Below are 22,536 nucleotides of genomic sequence, written 5' to 3'. Positions count from 1 at the left end.
ACCCTCCATCAAAAAACAACATGGTGGTAGGGAACCTGAAGAAGAATAAGTATATCATAATTTATTTTCCAGTTTTGTTAATGATTCTCAGCTATGTTAATCACAGGCAATTCTGTAGCTCAAAAAAGCTACTTCACTGGCAGAGTTTTTCTTACATGCTGCTGTAAAAATGTGAGGGACTCTCTACACCCATCAATGAACTAACCAGTTTAAGAACAATTTTGCTTGAGGTGCATGGAATAGGTTAGATTACCCACACCCATGAGAAGTTCTACATAGAGCATTGCAGTAAAATCCTTCAAATACAACAGCTATTCAAAAAATAAAAAGCAATTCTTACCCATCGCGAAGGATCACTAATCAAATTAATAAAAAGGGTTGACAATTTTGTCCTCCGGACTTCCTGTGATGTTGCACAAGAAACTGCCATGAAGCACTCAGCACAGGCTTTCCTAACTCCCCACACATTATCAGAGCAGAGCTGGAAAAACCTTGGCAGCTGTTAGGAATACAGTGAGTGAGTTTGCAAGTCTTAATAAGCAGCACTTGTTTCAAAACAAGTTCTCTTTTCACATTCATTTTTCTTCACCTGGTTGTCCACCTTCATACTTAGATGCACAGTTTAACATTTGCAAGACAAAGAACACATATGCAGTAGCACCATGCCTCTAATCTGCTGCTTTCATATTACTTATGGATACAGATAAGGAAAATTCACCTGTTTGAAGAATTGCAAGGAAGTACTAACTCTTAAGAATGATTTATATTCCAAAAACGTCCCCCAAAAGACCAACTTCAAAAATACCCCCAAGACCAAGAAACCTATTGTAAGACAAGTCTACATGTCTACACCATTCATGTCCACACCATTCTTTTAAAGCAGGGACAAGAAAAATAATACTGGTGCATTATTAGGAAGCAATTCTTTACTGCAAGGGTGGTAAGGCACTGGAACACACTGCCCAGGTAGACTGTGGATGCCCCAAGCCTGGAAGTGTTCAAGGCAAGGTGGCTAAGGTCTTGAATAACCTGATCTAGAGGAAGGCATCCCTGCCCATGACAAGGGAGGTTGGAACTAGGTGATCTTTAAGGTCCCTTCCAAATCTTAACATTTTTTGATTCTATGATTAGCATTTTACCTATCAGAGATCACTTCAGATTTTTTGTGAGATTTTTGCTGAAATAACAAACAGCATCTTCAGAAAGAAAAAACTTCCTTTTCTACCTACACTTCTCATTGTTAGATTTATCAACCTCTGCCACCCTCTATCCTACAATGCAACAGCAAAGAAGAACAGAGGAATGAGAGAAAGACTGCATTTGCTCAAGAGATAACATGTTTGAACAGAGCAGTGGTTTTACTTAAATAACTGAAGCATTTTGAAGGTGCTCAGGTGCTTGGGCTTTTTGGACACAGTAATGGCAAGGGTGGACAGAGTGCAAGTGAGGCACAGCTGCCTTGGCTTTGCAACAGGCACAGTAACAAAACATGACTAATAATCCAATGGCTGTTGCTACAGCCTTGTTCACATTTATTAATGTTCAACTGTCCCTACTCTCTGCAGCCAAGTATCCCGGACTTTGCCTCTAATTTAAAAAAGCTTTTAGATTAGAAAATGAAGTTTTATCATTCAGCTTTTTACACTCCTCCTTTTTTCTAACAATAATCCAAGAAGAGCAGAAAACGGCATTTTCTGTTATAGAAAGAGAACCCCAGCTGTCCTGTCACACATTACTGCTTTCAAATGAAATAATCATCACTTTTTATTGCATAGTAGTTTAAGTGCACCCTCTACAAAGTTTTAATCCAAATTCATTACGCTAATCACTAAAAAGGCAGTTATGTGAGAGAAATCAATTTACATCCCAAATCAGGAAGCATATGGGATGCAAATCCACACAACTAAACTTCACTACCAAATGACTTGAATCATTCAATAGCTAGAGAAAAATGTAGAAAATGCTTTAAGAGTACAAGAAATGACCTGAGATCCACAATAGGCCTACCTGTCCCAACACCACAACTGCAAAAAGTTGCAGAGTCTCTGGCTGAAGTCACGCCTGCATTTACACTATGTCCATGTAAGTCCCTCGCTAATTCAGGGCATTGATTCATCAGCCTCTGCTGGCCCTCAACAAGCTCACTGTCCATATTGCCAAGAGGAGAAAGCCTGAAGAGCTTTCAGAGCTCCAGAGCCTGCCATGATAATTTCTCCTCCCTAGCCTTGTCACATCTCCAAATCCATCAACATCCCCTAGCTCTCCACCCCCACCATGGGAAAGCGTGCACAGTTAAGGATCCTGCTCTCACCACTCCATCCAGTTCCCTGCTCTTCCATTTTGAATTTGTCTCTCTTCTCTTTATTTCATTTTTTATTTCTGAGATTCACTTATTTCCTTTACTTTACTTTCTCTTTCCCTCCTTTCCAGGAGGCTATTTGAGGCAGGAAAACTGACTTGAAGAGATTAAATCAATACATAAGCCTCAGCATCCCCAGCACTTTATTCCCCCTGCCACACTCCCCTGTGTCTGCAATCTCTCATGAACTGCCCTTCTTCTGTAGCTTGTCTGGCTCCACTCCTGAATTATATTAAGAAGAAAAACCCTTTAAGAAATGGCTTACCAGCATTTCTTCAGTGGCTTGCTGTCCAACCACACTGCAGATATCTCCAAAATTGGCTGCACATACCTTGCAGACAGAATGGAAGAAATAAAGACTTAGACCACGGCTTTAATACAGCAAAATCCAAGGAGAAAAAAATCAGCAACTTTTAAAATCAGAAAAATATGTTTTGGTGCAAACTCATTATGAGCTACTTTCCCATTCCATCATTTTCTACGTTTTTTAAAAGACAAATAATTTTATTTTCTTAAAAATTAGTCAGTCTTTTTTAATCACAGAAGAACCCCAGAACTTAAAAGAAAATAAAAGAGGATAAAATGTATTTGAGGTGCTGTCAAATTAAAGAACACATGCAGCTATAAAGGGAAATAAGCTATCCAGTGGCAGGATGAGAAAACACTGCCACTGGATAGCTTATAACTCCACACCTAAACATCATGATGGAATACTGGTTTACTTCATCTTTGATGAAGATGAGCATCTTGAATTCCATCTGTGCACAGAGATATGAGCTCAGGTGGCTGATGCAGCATCAGCCACAGTTGCTCCATGTTTTCCTGGCTACCAACACAACCGTAAGGACAAATGCCCAACCACACTGCAGCCACCTATGGCGTAAGGACAAGCAGATTCTTTCTTTGTTTCTAGTAATAAGGGTAGTGATTCTGGAAAAAAATCTCAGTGTCAAACATTGAAATTTGTGGAAATGCGAGATACAAAAACCCCCACAGCTTTCACTTACACATGTCACAAATGAGATCTACCAGGGAAGTTTCTTAGTCACATGCAAGTTCCAAGCACATGACACATTTTTTCACAGATAATCCAGACCAGATGCTCGTAATTCATACCTTACGAACATGAAACATCCTGCAGTCACAGCACATCTCGCAGAACCTGGGAAGCACAAGTCTTTCCGTGATGTCCTTCCCAACCATGGAGGCCATTTTGCACATAATCTAATGGCAAGACAGACATTTAATCAGTGATGCTTGCATAACCCAGCATTCTGTGTCAGCAGAGGCTTTTTACATCTACTCTCTATTCTGATGAACATAACTATACTAAAAACTGTGAAAAATATTGAAAACAAAATCCCATTTGAATTGAAAAGGTTTGGCCACTTTTGCAAAGAACTGTTTCCCATTTCTTTGTCATGACACAACAGAGGTGTAGGAGATAACATTGATCCTCCAATAAACTGAATAAAATTCCTAGCTAACAAAGATAATTAGACTCTTAGAAATTATTCTCCTATGTTACCCAACAGATCTTAAAAAAAAAGTACATGATTCTTTTACTACTTCAATACAAAATGTATATATGTACAATTAACAGAAAATTATTGACAATTAATATGCTTAAGAGACTTCTGAGTCCTGTATGGTTTAAAATTAAATACAACACCACACTGCATACATGCAACTCCCAAACATAAAATTCCCAAAGAAATGTATTACATCAAAAAAAACCCTCTTCCCCTCTAACTGCTCCTTCATTCTAATTTGTACTGAAACTTAAAAAAGCTTTAAAAAGCAAAAAGAATTTTACATTTACCATTCCCCATCACGTCAGTAGAACTACTTACATTCATTCCTCTATAATAACAAATGATGGCTTTTCTAACCTCTAGGGGGTTGATGAGGTACAGAAATTTCTGTCAAGTTTCGATACCTTCAAAACCATCAAGACAGATAAAACTAATCTGCTTATACTTTATTCCCTTATGTAGTTGTAAGCTTCATCAAGAAGCACTAGAAATTTGGTGCCAAATCCAACAGTGATTCAGACTTTTTATTGTTTATCAGTCCAGCCACTGTAGGAAAGTAAAATATTAAATGAGGTCTCTCTCAAGCAAAAAGAACAGAAAAAAAATCACCCAGCAGAAAGCAGCAAGATAAATTGCAATAAAAAAAGGAAACAAAAGGGCCTCCATCTGCCATTTCTCCATTATAAGTTAACTAATCTACTAACTATTTTAATTCAACACATACATTTTAATTACGAAGGTTGTGTCTAATGCAAAAAAATGGCCACCAACCAACCAACCATGAGTTAATCAACTCAGATGCTTATTACTTTTTTCCAATAAAACACCACAAAATCAATAAAGTGAATAGACATACAGCAAGGAGCAAAAGAACTGAGGCATTAAAGCTTTTGAACTGATGGAAATTTTCCACACAGGCAATTTAAACTTCCATAAAATAAACAGACAAACATTCAAAAAACTAAAAAGCCAACACAGCAGATGCTTTAGGAGTCAATACAATTAATCCCCTGCACTGTCTTGTTCAGCTGGGGTTTTTTTAAATAGCATATGTAAGTTTTTGAATTTAAATCTTAACTTGACCAGAGTGTACAGCACTGACGCAGCACAGAAGTTGTTACAGATTTGTTACGGAGAGGGAATATAACATTTTCTTTTTAGTAATGGCTGTGCAACTTGGAAACGCACCACCACCATTGCACTATCAAGCATTCAGGCAAGCTTTTGGCTGTGTGATTTGGCACTGCTGTTACTTACAGCCACAGCTTCTGTCTTCACATCGTCGTTGCTGTCTGGAGCTGTCAGATCTATCAGCACAGGGCACACTTTGGTCTCCACATCGTATCTCTCAATGAGTTCTTGCTCCAACAGCACTAACAACGCTGCCTGGCTTGTCTTTCTGACCTGCCACAAAAAGACAAAATTGAACCAAGCAATTCCAAGACAGTTTTATTTTTTGAAATACATGTGTGCTGTATTTTGGAAGGTGTACCTATATACCAACACACAGCAGTACTAACTGCACACAGTGACAGGACAAGTGCTCCACAAGTGCTTCTGCAAGCACTTCATGTTTGCTGTCCTGTGTTTTGGGAAGTATGGAGGTGGATACCTGCTGTAGCTGACAATGTGCAAGTGTTTCTTGGGTTCACACACAATTTGTTTTAATGTCAAAAAGAGCAGTCATGGCAAATTTGAAGGAAACGCGCAAAGAAAAAGCAGCGCAATTAATGGAGAGTAACAAATTTCTAATACTGAACAAATCCTCTTTTTCTGAGATTAACAAGAAATAGGCTGGCAAGGAGAAACTGCATTTATTTCCAATGCCTTTAAATTCTGAGACACAATTCTGCTTAGTCCCAATTAAAAAAAGTGCAAAAATAAGATACCCATTATTGACGTCATAGCTTGCTAACCCCTACCTCCAAAAAGAAGTAATTTCACCAGAAGAGAAAACATTACATACAGCAAGAGACTACATATACTGCAATGCAGCAATTTTGGAAACACCTTTGAGCTCTTTGTTTCAGAGATCCACAGCCCAATGAACTATTCAAGAGAGGTTAACACAATGAAAACAATCACCGAATCTTCTAGCAGGCGAACATCAAACAAAAGTAGAGTTGTTGTATTATACATGAATTAGCAAAACAACTACTAAGAAAAATAGCAGTTGGGCAGTTATTTTTAACTCTGTAAATTTTGAAAAGGGCAAGGAAAAAAGTAACAAACTCAAGAGGCCTAAAATATTGAAAATAATGCCTCAACTAGCATTAGTCTAGTCTGAAATGACTGGAAAAGCCTCAAGAAAGCTTTGGACAAGCAAACTTATATATGCAGAGAGACCAACCATGAATTCAATCCAAAATGTTTATTGGATTGATATACAATAACTGGTAATGAAGGCACATCATGGTATTAAAAACTGAATTATACAAAGGACTCAATTTTTCATTACTACCATTCCTTTTTGCCAGAATTTTAATTATGCAAGCTTGTCTAAATTACTAATTTTGTCCATATGAATACAATATCAGATAAAAGGCCCCAAATCAGGACAGATCACATTAGATGTAAAAAATTGTAATTACATTTTCTTTAAAAGATTTTCTTTAATATTTAAGTAAATTTATAGTACCATGTATTTCATGTCCATTCCAAATCCTTATATCCCAAAATATAACACACTTGTACCACGCTAAATTTAAATAATTTGGCATCACAACAGTATTTCACCAGCTACCAGAAACGTACCTGGTTATTCTGGTCGGCGAGGTATCGCACCACAATCGGTAGCAGGTATTTGGAAAAAGCATAAGGGATTGAAGGTCTGTTTTCTTGACAGAACATGGCAATATGAGGCACCTGCTCCATCAGTTCTGCCCGCACTGTTGGCTCTGTAAGGGTCAAAACAAAACCAAAAAATTGGCACAATATATGTTTACAAGCATGCTCCCAGATCCTGCAAGAGTAAGCTTCTTACAGTACCCTACAAAGTATGGTCTCAGGTGTTCACGTCAGTGTGTTTGTCAAGCTTCATTTTGACATCTTTTTACAAAACCAGATAGTACACTCTCTGCTGCTGAACTACTAAAAAGTCACATCTCACATTCTTAGTAATAAAAAAGAAGAGGTGTAAGACAGTCATCAAACATTATGAGTATCAGAATGCGATGGTGTTCACAGAGGTCTTAAGATGAGGGAAGAGACAAGAATAATGACTTCATGTTTCAGAAGGCTTGATTTATTATTTTATTATATATATTATATTAAAACTATACTAAAAGAATAGAAGAAAGGATTTCATCAGAAGGCTAGCTAAGAATAGAAAAGGAATGATAACAAAGGCTTGTGACTGACTGAGACATTCTGGACAGCTGGACTGTGATTGGCCATTAATTAGAAACAACCAACAAGGGCCAATCACAGATCCACCTGTTGCATCCCACAGCAGCAGATAACCATTGTCTACATTTTGTTCCTGAGGCCTCTCAGCTTCTCAGGAGAAAAAAATCCTAAGGAAAGGATTTTTCAGAAAATATCATGGCTACATCAGAGTTTTCCAAACTCCCTACAAGCATCACCTACTTCACAGAAACCTCCATGCTGAAAGCAAGTCAGCCCAGAACTGGCACCACTGTGAGAAGAAAGGAACTGAGTGGGAGTCTGGGCCATGGCCTCTCAGGAAAGATCTCACTGAGCAGGACAACCAGCCATAAGCACAGACGCTGTTCTTCATTCTTTGCTTTTTAAGGCTACTGATGTAATTGTCAGATGGAAAACGAAAGCATCTTTCCAGCTGCTTCTGCTAAACCTTTGAGATGAGTTTCTCACCAAAGTTGGTGATTATTTAATAAATATTTAATTAAATTTTTAAATTCAAGAAATGCCACACTGCCTGGATGAATCCTAATCCCCGCAGAATATGCACATATATCTGGGGGATGAGAGAAGAAGCAAAAGAAACAATACAGATGTAGATTCAATTCCAACTATTAGAAAAACAGATTCAATTTAAGAAGCAGGACCTTATTACGTGCCTAACTTCCCCCTGGGGATAAAAAAAAATCTGAACTGAGTACCTCTGCCTTTTCAGGATTTGCTGATATATGCAGTTACCACTGGTCTACTGATTACTTACAAAAGGGCATAACATCAGTTACTCTCAAACTATACTGATTTGATTTAGAATATTTTAAATAATAAGATATATGTGTCACAGGATAGATACATATGCCTTACTAAATTTTTATCTAAAAGTTGTTCAGGCAAAAATGGTATAACCTGAACCATCCTCTTTGGAATACTTGTAATTAACATGATTCATTAAAAATACAACCTTTTGTTAAACAGAAGCATGCAACATGCATTTGTATTTAACATGGCGAGTGTGTGCAGCACTTGGATTTCTTGAACACTGGCTACAAGTGTAAACTCAGGTCTGAATAAAACATAACAAAGACAAAGCAAGTCCCCTGCTGTGTGCAGTCTTTTCTTCACTGAGAACAATGAGAACAGAAAAGATCACTGCACACAAAGTAATTAAATGCCTATGGGGTCCAGTTCCTTCACTACAGACTTAAATTACTTTTCCTATAGAAAAACATACCAAAATCAGAGTTGGAAGGGACCTTATAGAACATCTAGTTCCAACCCCTGCGGGTTGGGGTTCCACAGGTTGCTCAAAGCCGTATCCAACCTGGCCTTGAACACTTTCAGGGATACTCTGGAAAGTTTATGAGTTGCTGAACAAGTTGCAAAATACAAAATGAAGTCTCAGACAAATCAATATCGTATAGGTTTGCTGTTCATGACAATAAAGTTAAAAAGTCTTCCAATTTCTTCTGTATCTCTTCTCAAATGTTATCAGGAGTGCACAGGAGAAAAACATTTTTTTTTTAAACTTTAACATGTGCAGGTTAAACTCCATAAGCAATACTGGCATCCTGAGGTTCATATTGAAGAAGTCAGATCCTGAAGAACACTATACAAACTACGTGCAAGCTTTAGCAGATCTAACAAAAATTCACACCTTAACAAAATGCTGAACTCTAGTCTCGTGATCAAACACTCCATTTGTAGCACTAAATGCAACAGCTGACCAAAATATGCACCTGTAACTAGGACAAACTAATAGTTGATGAGATTATTAATTCTGAAAGTTGGAGTCTCCATATTATACTAATGCAAAGAAAGAAAATATTTCTATTGTTGTAACTCATCTTTTGCTTCCTTATAAAAATTTGCCAGAGCAGTCCTTAGAACACAAGGATGAGAAGGTGCAATTGTTCATTAGGATGAGGTGGTGTTGGGGGGAGTCAACCAAAGTAGATTGGGTGCTTTCAAGAGTCAAGTCGGCAAAAACATCTATTTTATTCCGACATTTAATTCAGTTCTGGTTCTTTTATGTGACAAGGCCTGGCTTCTTCAGTTCTGGAAGATGGGCTTGAAGTGTGCCTGAGAAAGGGGTCCTTTCACATGCCAACTTTGACACATCAATGTGTTTTTTTTCCACCTGTGTGACAACCTGCTCAAAGGTGGCTGAGTTAAAGAAGCCTTGCACTCTCCATTTGCAACTGCCCAGTATCCACTGAAAGCAGATTGTCTTGGCAAACAGGCTGTACACCTGAGCAAATTGCTCCCAAGAGCAATTTGTTTGAAAAGGGTGAAGGTGGCAAACAGAGCAAGATGAGGAACCATCAGGCTGGGCAAGGAGGACAGGAACGTGATGGTCAAGAAATAGGAACCAGTGCCCAAAGCCAAGGCTGGAGGAACTCACCTTTCCCAGGTTAAAGGGGATGGAGAGTAAGCAAAATCAATCTGACTGAGGCTGCATGCACGGCAGCAGTTCTTCTTAAATGGCTTCTAAATTTGCTTCAGGCAGTTCCCACCCTCCCAGACACAAAACCTGCAGCTTCCATTTATGCCAATGCTACTGTTCATGCAGCCAGACAATAAATCCTATCAAAGAACTGATCTAGCTGATGCAGCTTTTGCCTCACCACAGCAGCATAATTAAACAGCAAGAACTGGCACTTAATATTGATCTCCCTGTGCAATCACATAATTCCCTCAAGTAGCAGAATTGTCTGATGATGAAAGCAAGCAATGGTAAAAGAAGGTGCTAGAACTGAGGGAAAGAAGCAAAATATTGGGAAAGCAAATTTATTCCTCCTTCTAGTGGGAAGCTGTGCAAAATGTTCAAGCCAGGCTCTTCACAGAGTAACTGCACACTACTCATTTGATTGCCATCTGAACTCTGTCTTGATGCTGAAGAAATAGCTCTGCAATCAAAGACAACAAAAACTCTGCATTAAGTATATCAAGAGCTGTGTACACACTTTGGACACCAGGCACTCAAAATGGGGAGACTGTTTCCACACCTCTTTGACACCTTCAAAGTTTGCCCACCCACTGATAAAGCAATGGCAACACTCCCTTTCCCTAAATTGATAAGGTTTGCTGTGAAACAGGATTTATACATTTCTTTATGAAGCACTCCAGCAAGAGTGCAGGATGTACCAAAACCACGAGATCCTTTTCCTTCAGAACAGGGCTCATCTATTATGCAGCACTTATGTCATCTGCCTAACAATACTAACGACCTGCAGATGTAAAGTGAGCCCCTTGCTTCATGAGCTACCAAGTCAGCTCTGGCGTTGTGAAGAACACGGGTAGATGAGACGATGCAATTAAAGATTTGAAACATTCATGCCCAGGAGTGAATTAGAACTGTAAAGTCACCTTAGTTCTTACATTCCCTAACTTTTAAGTACCCGGCTCTGGGATCTTTGTAAGGTCGATTCAAAGCAGCAAACAAGGAGGGCTGTGTAGGGAACTGGCTGTGTAACACAACACCGTAATTCGCCATCAAAAGACGTTTGTGCTGTTCTGGGGAATTACTGCTGCTATGCAAGGACCTGAACCTTAAGCTTACCAATTTAGATAAGAGCTCAATTCTTCCAAAGGCTGAGGCATATGTTCCAGTGTGTACTGAATAGAGCCTAATCTTGCAGTCTGATGCAGTTACAGTAGAGCTTTTTTTTGTATTACGTTTCCTTAAGACCCAGGCAACAATGCCAAAAAAAATCCACTGAAGTCAGAGTGCTTTCTTATTCCCTTCATCTATTCCTCAGCTTTGTCTTTAGCTTGAACAGGTGGCAGCTCCAAGCAGGAATTCCAGAAGGCTTCAAGACATAACAGCGTCTGCCACTTCAGTTTAAACCTCCCTGTTGTTTAAAACCAAATTTACAGCTTGGTCATTGTGTTAGTTTTGGCCAGAATTAATTTTCTTCATGGTAGCTGGTATGGGGCCATGTTTTTGATTTTTGCAGGAAATAGGGTTGATAAGGGATGTTTTAGTTATTGCTGAGCAACACTTACACAGAGCAAGGGCCTCTTCTGCCTCTCACCTCACCTCACCAGCAATCAGCAGGAGACACACAAAGTGGGGATGCAGCCAGAACAGCTGATCCCTACTGACCACAGGGACACCCCAGACCATGGTGTCATGCTGATCATACAGAGCTGAGGGAGAAGGAGGAATGGGGGAAGTTTGGAATGGTGGTTTTTATGCTCCCAAGTCACTGTCAGGTGGGACAGAGCCCCTTCATCTGGGGATGGCTCAATAGCTGCCTGCCCATGGGAGTGGTGTATGAATTCCTCTCACATTTGCAGAGAAGAAGGCATCTTAAACGTTGTTTCCAGCACAAATTCAAACATGGCCCAATATTAGTTACTATGAACACAATTAACTCTACCTCTGCCAAAGCCAGCAGTTATCAACAAAGTGAACAGTGCACAGCAGGTACAAGTTGCTTTGTAAAGCATGAGCTCATCCAGCTGGGGAATACGCTTGCACTCTGTGTTTTTTTGCACTGCACAATATAAAGCCTGCACAGGGACCAGGCTTTATACTTTCACACAGTATAAACAAACCAGGAGAATTTTGCTTCATGTCAAGTTTCTATTTTAGGCAGTCTGGAAAAATCTCTGTGTACAGCTAGGTTCTACATAACATTTGCTGGAACAGTATTTTTCTGTTCAGCAGAGGAAGTATTTTTAAATGATCTTTTCAAACTACCTCTTGAAAGTACAAAGTCTATCTATTCCTTAAAGTAGCAATCTACTAAAAAGAAACCCTGCAATCTGTTAAAACAAAACCTTTGAAAATAAATATTAATATAAAATACTAGATTCCCTTACTCATTAGCATTTTATTTCAGTCTATCATATCTAGTGTGTTATCTAGATACAGAATTACATTGAACCGAGTTTTAGGAATCAAGAAAAATTAAGAGAATGACAGAAGACACCGAAAATAGCTTCCATTTCTTCTGTTCATTAAACAATTTGGAAAAGAAGTTTCCAGATTAAATGACACAGTTCTACTTCTCTTCATTTCCAGATCACACAAAACCATCAATGTGTTCAAATCAGCATCTACAGAACCTGGCCAGACTTTTTTCTGCATAAACAAATCCTCTGTTTTAGCTATTTCACAAATGACCATTCCAATCAACATCCTAAACTGACTCTAAAATCATAGAAGTAATGAACTATTTCTTCTTCATCCATGAAAAAACCCATTTCCCCTAAAATCTGACACCATCTATCATGTAAAGTGCCAGCATGCTCATCTGGCTACTCCTAGAACATACACTCAGCTTGGACGTATAAATGTCTAATGTTTATTTCAGCCCTGCTGAGGCTTCAGTTCACTCTCTATTCCACTTCAGCTATAAGCAAGTAAAGCACCACCATCAGCTGCATAATGGAAATTATAAAGGGATTATTTTAGAACTGCACAGTGTAATACCAACTAATTGCTTCAGACCAGCTATTTATAAATCAAGTCATTACTCAGAGCCACCCCACAACTTGATTTATTTCACAATGCTTTATTCTGCAGCAACGTAGAGTATTTTTGAAAAAGTCTGGAGTGCTTCCATTACCCCACTATGACCATTCTGAAATACAAGCAGCAATGAATTTCCACTACACTTGTGAAGAGTTGGAAGGTTTTTGTGTTGTAAAATTGTATATGAAGAACAACCACTGACGATGTTAGAGCTGCTTTAACTGACAATTTTTATGGATGTTTTAAGTACACCTGAATATTAATAATATTGCCCTTTGTTCTTATTAAGGGTTGTGAACAACAGGGAAGGGTGTAAGTGCATGGCTTTGCCTTAACAATTCCATTCAGTAAAAGAATATTTCACGGAATCACAGAATATCCTGAGCTGGAGGGGACCCAGAAGGATCATCAAAGTCCAACTCCTGGCCCTGCAGAGGGCCACCCCAAGAGTCACACCATGTGCCTAAGAACATTGTCCAAATGCTTCTTGAACTCTGTCAGGCTTGTGCTGTGATCACTTCCCTGGGGAACCTGTTCCAGTGCCCAACCACCCTCTGGGTGGAGAATCTTTTCCTAATATCCAACCTAAACATCCCCTGACACAGCTTTATCTATCCTCTTTTTCCCTAAAGGTAACCCTCCATTTCCCTCTTTTTTTCCTTCCACAAACACTCGTATTTTCCCTTTTGATTTCTACCATTTTCCATTTCATCCTTCCCTCTGACTTTCCTACCTCTTTTGAAGATAAAATAAAAGCTAGACAAGTGGAAATACACTGCAGCCAGAGCCCACCCCTTTTAGCTTAGGAGTCCAGCAGAAAGGCTGATGCATGTGTTGCTTCAGTAGTCAGGCTCTTTGCTCCTACTAACCAGAAATGGATTTCATTCCTGACTGGCAGAGCAAGGAGTGGAACATGGACTAATGAGGGAGGGTAAAGTCACCGTTAGTCCCCCATCAGATGCATGGAGAGGCAAAAGAAGTTTACATCAAGCTCAGGAGAAAATTCTTAGCAAAGCACGAGGTGGGAGATGAGGTATGGAAAATCCTGGAACATCAAGATGGGGAAGGGAAGAAAATGCAGCTGGAGAAAAGCAAATATTAGCATTCCCATTAATATTGCTTACATATGAAGATTTTTGTTAAATGAAATGCTGCACTATGTGCTGTTTGACAGGTAATGCTGGCATGTCTCAAAATACCAACAGCAGTAATTGAACCTACATTAATAAAGCCATTCAAGCACACGATTAAGTAATTAGGGCTGTGAGGCCATCCACATTAAGCCTGATTATAGAGCTTCAAAATTTAATGACCAATTAGCCTAATAATTGTTTTCAAAATCAGGTTGTTTTGGAAACTGCATTTACAACTGATTCTTTGCAGTAAAGAGATTACTTTTTGTTCAGAAGAAAAACATCCTAGCTGGCTATATTTAGACAAATAAGCACCAGCCCTTCAGGATGTCATTTTATTTTCCCCCCATCATTTATTTAAAAAGACACCTATGTGTATCTATTTCATAGTAAGCTACATTACACAGGCATTTTAGGAACAAAGATACAGACCTTCACATCTAAAGAAACTTCAGAAAATAAAATTTAAAGCTTCTGGAGCCTCTTGCACACTAAGCAAAATGCCAATAATGCAGTCATTCTGGCTGGGGCTAACTTTCAAAGCCAGTTAACTGCACTTCAGCACACAATGATGAAATCTTGTATCATCTAAGCCACTCACAAGCTGGTACAAAAAAAAAATTTGAATTATGCTTATTTACTTAAGTCAATAACTCAGACATAAGGCCCTTGTTCAAGGTCTCACAAGCCTGTAACCAGTGTACATTTGAAAATGAAGAAGACCCAGCTATCTTAATACAAAGATAAGCATTTTTGATCTAACAAGGGTGTATGGGGGATAACTTAACATTTGCCAAGCACTGAGCTTATATGTCAAACTACTTCTTGGCTTGTAGAGATTCAAAGACATCATAAAAAAATCTAAGTGAGAAATCATACCTAACATCCCTAAAGAAACAGAGAAATTACAAAGTGATTGAACAGCAGATTCAAAAGCAGTAGAAGATCTCTTTCTTTGCTGTCACTACTCTAGGAAACTTGGTACCAAAGACAGCAGGAAAGTTCAGTTTAGGACTGAAAACACCCAAGTTCCACAGCAGAACCACAGATTTAACAGCAACACCCAACTACAGCAATGAAGACAAACACTGAAGTCTTACAAATAACTTACATTCAGAGAATAGGTTCCTTTAGCAAGTAAGGGCCTGGGGGGCAGGGGATTATTCCCCAAATGCTACTGATGGGTTTCCTCCTTGGAACAGCTGTTCTGCACTGCCATGTACATACAAGAGCAGCACATGACACCAGGGCAGAGCAAATCCTGTGTTCTGCCAGCACTGGGAGCAGCTCATGTCCAGTACCACCTGAAGTGGGTATTTTTTCCCAGTAGAAACACAAGATTTTGATGTTGTGATTGATTTAAAGGCTACAAGTATAAACTGGAATTAATTCATTACTAAGAGTCCAAACTACTCTGTCAGGAGAAGGCACACTTTATATCATTTGTATGTGCAGACACAATGATAATCAAAACACTCTTTCACAAAATACAATTCACTACAACTCTACTCAAAGGGTCCAAATTAATTTCCATCAAAAGCACTTTCTCTGAGATTTTTTTTTACAAAAAGCTTTTATAAAACCAGTTTTAGAGCTGATATTTGCTTTTGCCATGATGCCTCAAAAAATGTGTCTTGGCTACCCATTTGTATCAATCATAGCAAACCATACTCACATCATTTTCTTCCATCCTACTATCATATTTAGACCCAGATATTTTTCTAGTAAAGAATATTTTTATTATGCATTTAAATAGTATTTAGTGCAACCAAGATGACATTTAGGTTCTTAAAGTTTTATCACAGTAGATGAGGAATGAAAATTATTGGAAATTCTCCTGCTTTTAAACACAGAAATAGCTGTCTCAACATAGCCCCAGTTTATTAAAACAAAACAAACCTGAAAAAAGCTAAAAAACCCCAAACCAACAAACCACAAACCCAAAGAATTTTTTAAAAACCCTGAGACTGATTGTTTTTCAAGCAAAGACCATGTCTGAAAAACATCAACCCCACTATAAGATTTCTGAAAATGCAAGGTATTAACAGGACAGAGCACTCTCTGGGCAACTTTAGGATAGCTGGTATTTCTAGTTCACTGCTGCACCTCTACTTTAGAAATCAGCATCAGTAGCCCAGAGAGAACAGATATTACATATCCTGGGTATATTCTTCAATTCCAACCTCATTATACCAACTACTGAAAAAATAGGAAAAGTATCTCACTTTCTGTGACTTGATTTGACAAGAGAAGACAAAGAGCTCCAAATGTGAAAAGAACTGGCATAAGACTAACAAGCATCAACAGTTAGAAATGAAAAGACTTGTACTTAGTCACAGATTAGTTTGACTTCTAAGTTTGTTTTTATTTTTATTTATTTGAACATTTAAACGTGAAGTTTTGACTCCAGGAGGGCTCTACCCATACAAATATCTTGCTCTAACCAAGCAAGTTAAAACAATGGTTTACAATTTTCTTATCCAAATTCCAAGGGCTTTTATGTTTTATGGACAAATTGGAAAAATAAATACTGTAAATGGAAAGAAGCAAGACAAAAATTAACAAGTCTAATAGTAACAACCTTAAACATACACAAAAACCAAAACCCCTGCAAACAAACAAAAAAGCCAAAACAAAACAAAAAAAAATCCACTGTGCTGCAGCATGAATAATAGTCAAGCCCATATATTAAGAAGATACAAAGCAGATGAAGCTCCCTAATGAATTTTCACATGGTTTAAAACACAAGGCTATTCTAATAACCTGTCTTACCGAAACCAGCCAAGTCCAATACTGCAACTGCTCGAGGCACAAGACTCACAGTTCAGTTTGCAGAAATTTAATTTGTGGGGCAGCTGCAGAATCCAGCACTACTAGTTTGGCAGATCTGAGACAACTTCTACAGTGCAGGAAAAGCCTGAACTGCTGCTTTTACTGACGCTGAGAAAATATCAGCTCTGACTAAATATGTACCCCACCCTCGTTAAAGGCAACAAACTGATTTGAGCTCAACTCTTGGCTTCCACTACACTTCTGCCTAAATAAACTTCAATTTGACACACTTAGTTGGTCACCAATGAAAAGCCTAAGGCTACAAGTTGCTGCAAGAGGCCATATTCCCTTGGACACATCTGTCCTATTTTCTAAACTGAAGAGGAGCTTCAGAAAGTATCTGATGCTCTAAACTATTCACAGGGCTACACAAACAGGCAACTGTAAATGCAGATTTCAGAAGCAGAGCTTTGCTAGGAAAGCATTCTATAAACAGTAGCATGCCACTGTTCTCAATTAAAGACACATTTTACTGTAAGTGAACAGTGACTTTTTTTTCCTTTTTAAAGAATCCTTGGAGAGGTACTCAATACAATTATGTAATGCTTACAACAGGCTACTTTTCCTGGCTAAACAAGGACATTCCCTCAGAAAAATAAAACCATGCATTTTAAATTAAGACAGTAGTGACAGAATAACAGAAATCAGCAGAATATATTTTTACCCTTGGAAAGCATTACCTTCTGCAGTTCCAGAAGAAGTAAGAAAAACTAACAGACATTAAATAGAAGAAACATTTTCTTCTCATTCAAGATTTATTACAAATTTATCTTCATAACACACCAACAATTAAAAAAGAATGACCAGATCTTTTCTGTTGTTCTGCTGCTAGACTTTCTTCCTTCTGGCATGTCAACTGTATCTAGCTATGCTGAAATCAAGCCCTTAATTCTTTCTAGATAATTTTTAAACCAGAATTCTGCCACAGCTCTGGTCACATAATTTTTCCCTTCATGCACTTCCCCATGACTTTTTAAGCACTTCCTTTCTTTCACATTTGTTTTTAATTTTTCTCTTGCTTTTGCCTTTTATTCTAAACACTCAGCAGTCTCAATATATTGATTAGCAACAGACACACTGGGTCTACAGAGCCCTCCTACTCATTGCAGAGAGGGTGCACCAGCAAGCTCACTACACTGGGTTTCACAAGCAGACTTTTGGCATCTTCAGGGGTCTGCTCGGTGAAGGTACCATGGGATAAAGCCTGAGGGAACAGCTACACAAGAAAGTTAGTTAATATTCAAGGATCACCTCCTCCAAGATCATGAGCAATACATCCCAACAAAGAACTAGTCAGGCAAAAACACTGGGAGGCCTGCATGGATGTACAAGGAGCTCTTGGACAAACTCAAGCAAAAAAGAGGAAGCCTGCAGAGGGTGCAAAGAAAGGACTGGTAGCCATGGGGGAATACAAAAAAAATGTCCAAGCTGCCAGGGACTGGGTTAGGAAAGCTAAAGCCTCAAAGAATTAAAACTGGTCAGGGATGTCAAGGGTAACAAGAAAAGTTTCTATAGGTACGCCAGTGATAAAAGGAAGATAAGGGAAAATATGAGCCCTCTGTAGAAGAAAGAGGGAGACCTGGTTATTACCCCAAACAATGAGAAGGCTGAGGTACTCAGTGATGTTTTTCCCTCAGTCTTCAGTTACAAGTTCTCCATCTGAGTCCCAGAAGGTGAAGGAGGGGACTGGGAGAATGAAGAACTGAGGAACTTCCACCAAGGAAGATCAGGTTCAAGATCATCTCAGGAACCTGAAGGTGCACAAGTCCACAGGACCTGATGCAGTGCATCCTGAGGGAACTGGCAGAAGGAGTGGCTAAGCCACTATCCATTATATTTGGGAATTGTGGCAGTCCATTGAAGTTCCCACCAACCTGAAAAGGGAAAACAAACCCCTCATTTTCAAAAAGAGAAAAAGAGAAGTTTTCTCCTGGAAACTGTGAGAAGGCACATGGAAAATAAGGAGGTAATGTGTAAGAGCTAACACAACTTCACCAAGGCCAAACCACTCCTGGCAAATCTGTTGGCTTTTTACCATGGGGTTAAAGTGTTGGTGCATAACGGAAGAGCAACTGACCTCATGTACCTGGACTTATGCAAAACATTTGACACTATCTTTTTAAGCTCTTGTTTTTAAATCAGAGAGACACAGATTTGAGAGATGGCCACTCAGTGGATAAACAGCTGGCTAGATGGTTGCACTTAAACAGTTGTGGTCAACAGCTTGATGTCCACAGGGAGAGCAGTGACAACTGGAGCTCCTCAGGGGTCAATATTGGGTTCAGCATCCTGGTGGGTGACATGGACAGTGGGATGGAGAGCACCCTCAGCAAGTCTGCCCACTACACCAAGCTCTGTGGTGGGACTGACATGCTGGAGGGAAGGGACAGCAGCCACAGGGACCTTTATGTACTGAGAAGTGTATCCATGTGAACCTCATGAATTTCAACAAGGCCAAGAACAAGGTCCTGCACCTGGGGTGGCTGGGACAAACCTTGGTACCAATGCAGGGTTAGTAGAGAATGGATTAAGAGCAGCTCTGAGGAGAAAGAGTCAGTGGTGTTGGTTGATGAGAAGCTCCACATGACCCAGGAACGTGCAGCCCAGAATGTCAAACACATCCTGAACTGCATCAAAAGCAGCATTGGCTAGCAGGGCGAGGGAGGAGATTCTGCTCCCCTGCTCTGGTGAGACACCATATGGAGTGCTGCATCCAGCCCTGGGGATCTCAAGATAAGAAGGACGTAGACCTGTAGCAGTGAGTCCAGTGGAGGGTAATGGAACTGATCAGAGAGACTGAGAATCTGTTCTATGAGAGAAGGCTGACAGAGCTGGGGCTGTTCAGTCTGGAGAAGAGAAGGCTCTTGGGAGACCTTACTGCAGCCTTCTGGTACCCAAGGAGGCTTGAAAGAGAGCTGGAGAGGGACTTCTTACAAAGCCAGGTAGTGACCTGATAAGCAGTAATGGCTTCAAACTGAAAGAAGGCAGGTAGCAGAAAGTCTTCACTATGAGAATGGTGAGGCACAGGAACAGGTTACCCTGAAGCTGTGGATGCCTCACCCCTGGAAGTGTTCAAGATCAGGCTGGATGGGCCTTTGAACAACCTGGTTTTGTGGAAGATGTCCCTGTCCATGGTAGGTCCCTTCCAACCCAAACCATTCTCTGATTCTATATTTGCACCTTTACCAATTCTTGCTGCTTCTCTTACCTGCACACCTGGTTGCCCAAAAAGGTGCAAAGGAACAACTTCAGCATTTAAATTCTATCAAAACTTATGAGAGTGTTGTACAGATGGTTTCCAAGTTTATTTTCAAGGCAAGAAACTAATCTTGATCTACAAATCCAAAGTAATCATATAGATCTTTTGAGCAGCAAAAGTAAATAATAAAAGTTACAAAAAAGTGTACTGTTGGAAAGCTACAGTCCTACATTTTGAAGGGGTGCAAATCTGTTGCTGAAAATAGTAAAAAAGTCATCTTTGGGGAATGATTAAGAAAAATAAATTTTACACTACTTTATTGAATTTGCAGAAGCCTAGTTTGAATATTGGAGAAAGAACATACTGCTCCTGTGCTAAACACAGCTTTAGCATCTCTGATTTTCCCACATCAACCCAGTAAAATGTTTAGTGCTACCTACCTGAATCATCAGCTAATCTGCTGATTCTCTCCAACACAGCAATACAATCTCTCTCATCATCACTGACTTCCTTCAAAGTGTCCAGCAAACTTCGAGCCACCATTTGCCTAGTTTACAAGAAAGATTAAAAATAAGCATTATTTGTGTCCAGAAATACAGCTAAATCAAAAAGCTGTGAATCACAGAAGTTTCTTACACCAAATAGAATTTTGTATATATTCACTTAAAATTTAATTTATAAATTGTAGTAAGTTTAGTTAGCCCTGCTTTGGGAATTCTTACTTCTGATACCTGGCATAATCCTAAAGAATTGTAAGCTTTAAATATAACATTAAAAGTATCCCTTTCATTTACAAGGATAAGAGAAACCAGGCACCAAGAACAGAAATAATAATCATCTGCTAAGTGGGCAAACAGGAGCTGAATGTCAGGAAGTCAGAATCAGCCTTCCATCCATCCTCATCTATGAAGTTCTTAACTTGTTCCATACAAAGCAAAGTAACACTAGTATCATTAAAATGTTTTTAAACAGAACTCTGAATTTATTTCACAGAAGCATAAACACTCAAGCTAAAGATTTTCATACCAATGGTGCTACAGTTGACATTTAAACCAACAGTGGTTGACATTTAAAAGTCAAACTTCATTTGAATGCTATGGGTATATACTGTGAATGGTGGGTACATACTGTGAAAATAACACGTATTACCCAACCCATGTGTACCTGAGACATACATTAAGCAAAGTAGAAACATTAAGAAAATATGAAATAAGTCATAATCAACTCAGTTCTACTTCAAATGGACAAGAAAATTTTCTGTAGATTAATTTATGAGTGATGAGATATAGTCAGATTTGGGATTTTTGTCCCCCAAGGTTCTGTCATAGCCTGTGCTACAAAGTCATACCCATCAGGTACCTAGACAGCCCTGGATGCAGCTGGGAATGTGTGGCAATCAACCTTCTCCTCAAAAACACCCTGCAATGGCATAACTCTTTTCTTACCCTACTGGATAACATGGGTTAATGTCAGTTCAGAGCTAGCAGAATTATCCCTGGATAATGGAATGGGAATGGGGCAAGGAAGAGTGTCCAAGACACTGGTAGATCTAGTAATGCCCTGGAGCAACTCAACAAAACACTGAAGGAACAAGTGTCAAGTGCCAGGTATTTCCATAACTGAAGGACAGAAACACACCTAGGATGGAGTCTAGGTAGAAGCACTGTTGACAAACAGCAGTGCTGTAGACAAAGAGCAGAGGCATACCTAAACTTTATTGTGTTCACTACAAGCACTGAACATGAGCAGTGGTCAACAACTTACAAGAGAACAGATGGTTACATTCCCAGTGCACAAGGGAAGCTCAAGAACTTCACAATTCCATGGAATCAGAGAAAGGCAGGAAGTTTCCATGAATTCCCAAAGCTAAGCACACATTTTCTCCTACTGAAAATCAGTAATTTAAATATTGCACATTGGCCAGTTGCAGAACTATTTTAAATTAAACTGTTTTGACATACAGATGTATAAAATCTTCTTAACAAACTGAAGAAACCATTTGCCTTTAATTAATTTCTTCTCCCTCACTCTTTTCAACTCAACAGAAGTACATCTCTCAGCAGAGATCCTGATATGCAGATAAAATTCAGCCATAAAAACCCTAACGGAGGGAAACAGACTGCATGACACACTAACCTAGAAGCAGAGTTGACTTGGTCTTTTTAAAGGGCTGGACACCTCTGAAAAGAGAAGAGGAACAGATGAAGCAATCTCATAAACCAGCCTGTGTGCACAAGTGTCTCCTACATATTTAATGTAGTCTTGCAAAGTGAGAGACAAGTCAACTAACCCACTGAGTCTCAGCAAGTGAGGAACCACAGTGAACAGCACTACTGCCAAGATGTGCTTTGGTCTGCAGAGAAAAAGCAGCAATAATTCCTCATATGAAATGAAGGATCTGTGTTCAGGAACTGCCTCACTATTCAAATAGATTTATTGGTGAGTGCTCTACACTTCCAAGCCTTCTTAATGAGGAATGGAAGCAAGTTCAAGGCAATAAAGATTAAAAAACCTACAAGTGATTTTAACACAAAAAAACCAAAAAGAGACAAAGGCTAAGCTCCAAACTGCACCAGCAACTAGCAATTGGTTTTTAAAGCAAGTAGCAAAAAGGAATC

The 22,536-nt window shown here is 39.2% G+C and overlaps 1 protein-coding gene across 5 annotated transcripts in view; it reads right to left on the bottom strand.

Annotated features, from left to right (window-relative positions):
* PPP4R1 (protein phosphatase 4 regulatory subunit 1) overlaps nt 1–22,536 on the bottom strand; it is a 63,038-nt gene that overhangs the window by 22,642 nt on the left and 17,860 nt on the right. For 3 of the 5 annotated variants that reach the window (XM_059474174.1, XM_059474159.1, XM_059474169.1), the window contains 6 exons: nt 20,359–20,465; nt 6,649–6,791; nt 5,152–5,298; nt 3,476–3,583; nt 2,625–2,690; nt 341–499 (listed from right to left, as the gene is read on the bottom strand). In XM_059474174.1, coding sequence (XP_059330157.1) covers nt 341–499; nt 2,625–2,690; nt 3,476–3,583; nt 5,152–5,298; nt 6,649–6,791; nt 20,359–20,465 — 730 coding nt within the window. Of the gene's footprint in view, nt 1–340; nt 500–2,624; nt 2,691–3,475; nt 3,584–5,151; nt 5,299–6,648; nt 6,792–20,358; nt 20,466–22,054; nt 22,099–22,536 lie in introns of all 5 variants that reach the window. The other 2 variants (XM_059474184.1, XM_059474193.1) reach the window with 2 other exon arrangements.

The sequence above is a fragment of the Ammospiza nelsoni genome, chromosome 1, assembly GCF_027579445.1.
Source record: "Ammospiza nelsoni isolate bAmmNel1 chromosome 1, bAmmNel1.pri, whole genome shotgun sequence".
Classification (NCBI taxonomy): domain Eukaryota; kingdom Metazoa; phylum Chordata; class Aves; order Passeriformes; family Passerellidae; genus Ammospiza; species Ammospiza nelsoni.
Note: the sequence above shows the minus strand (reverse complement) of the source record. Positions and strands in the feature narration are given on the sequence as shown.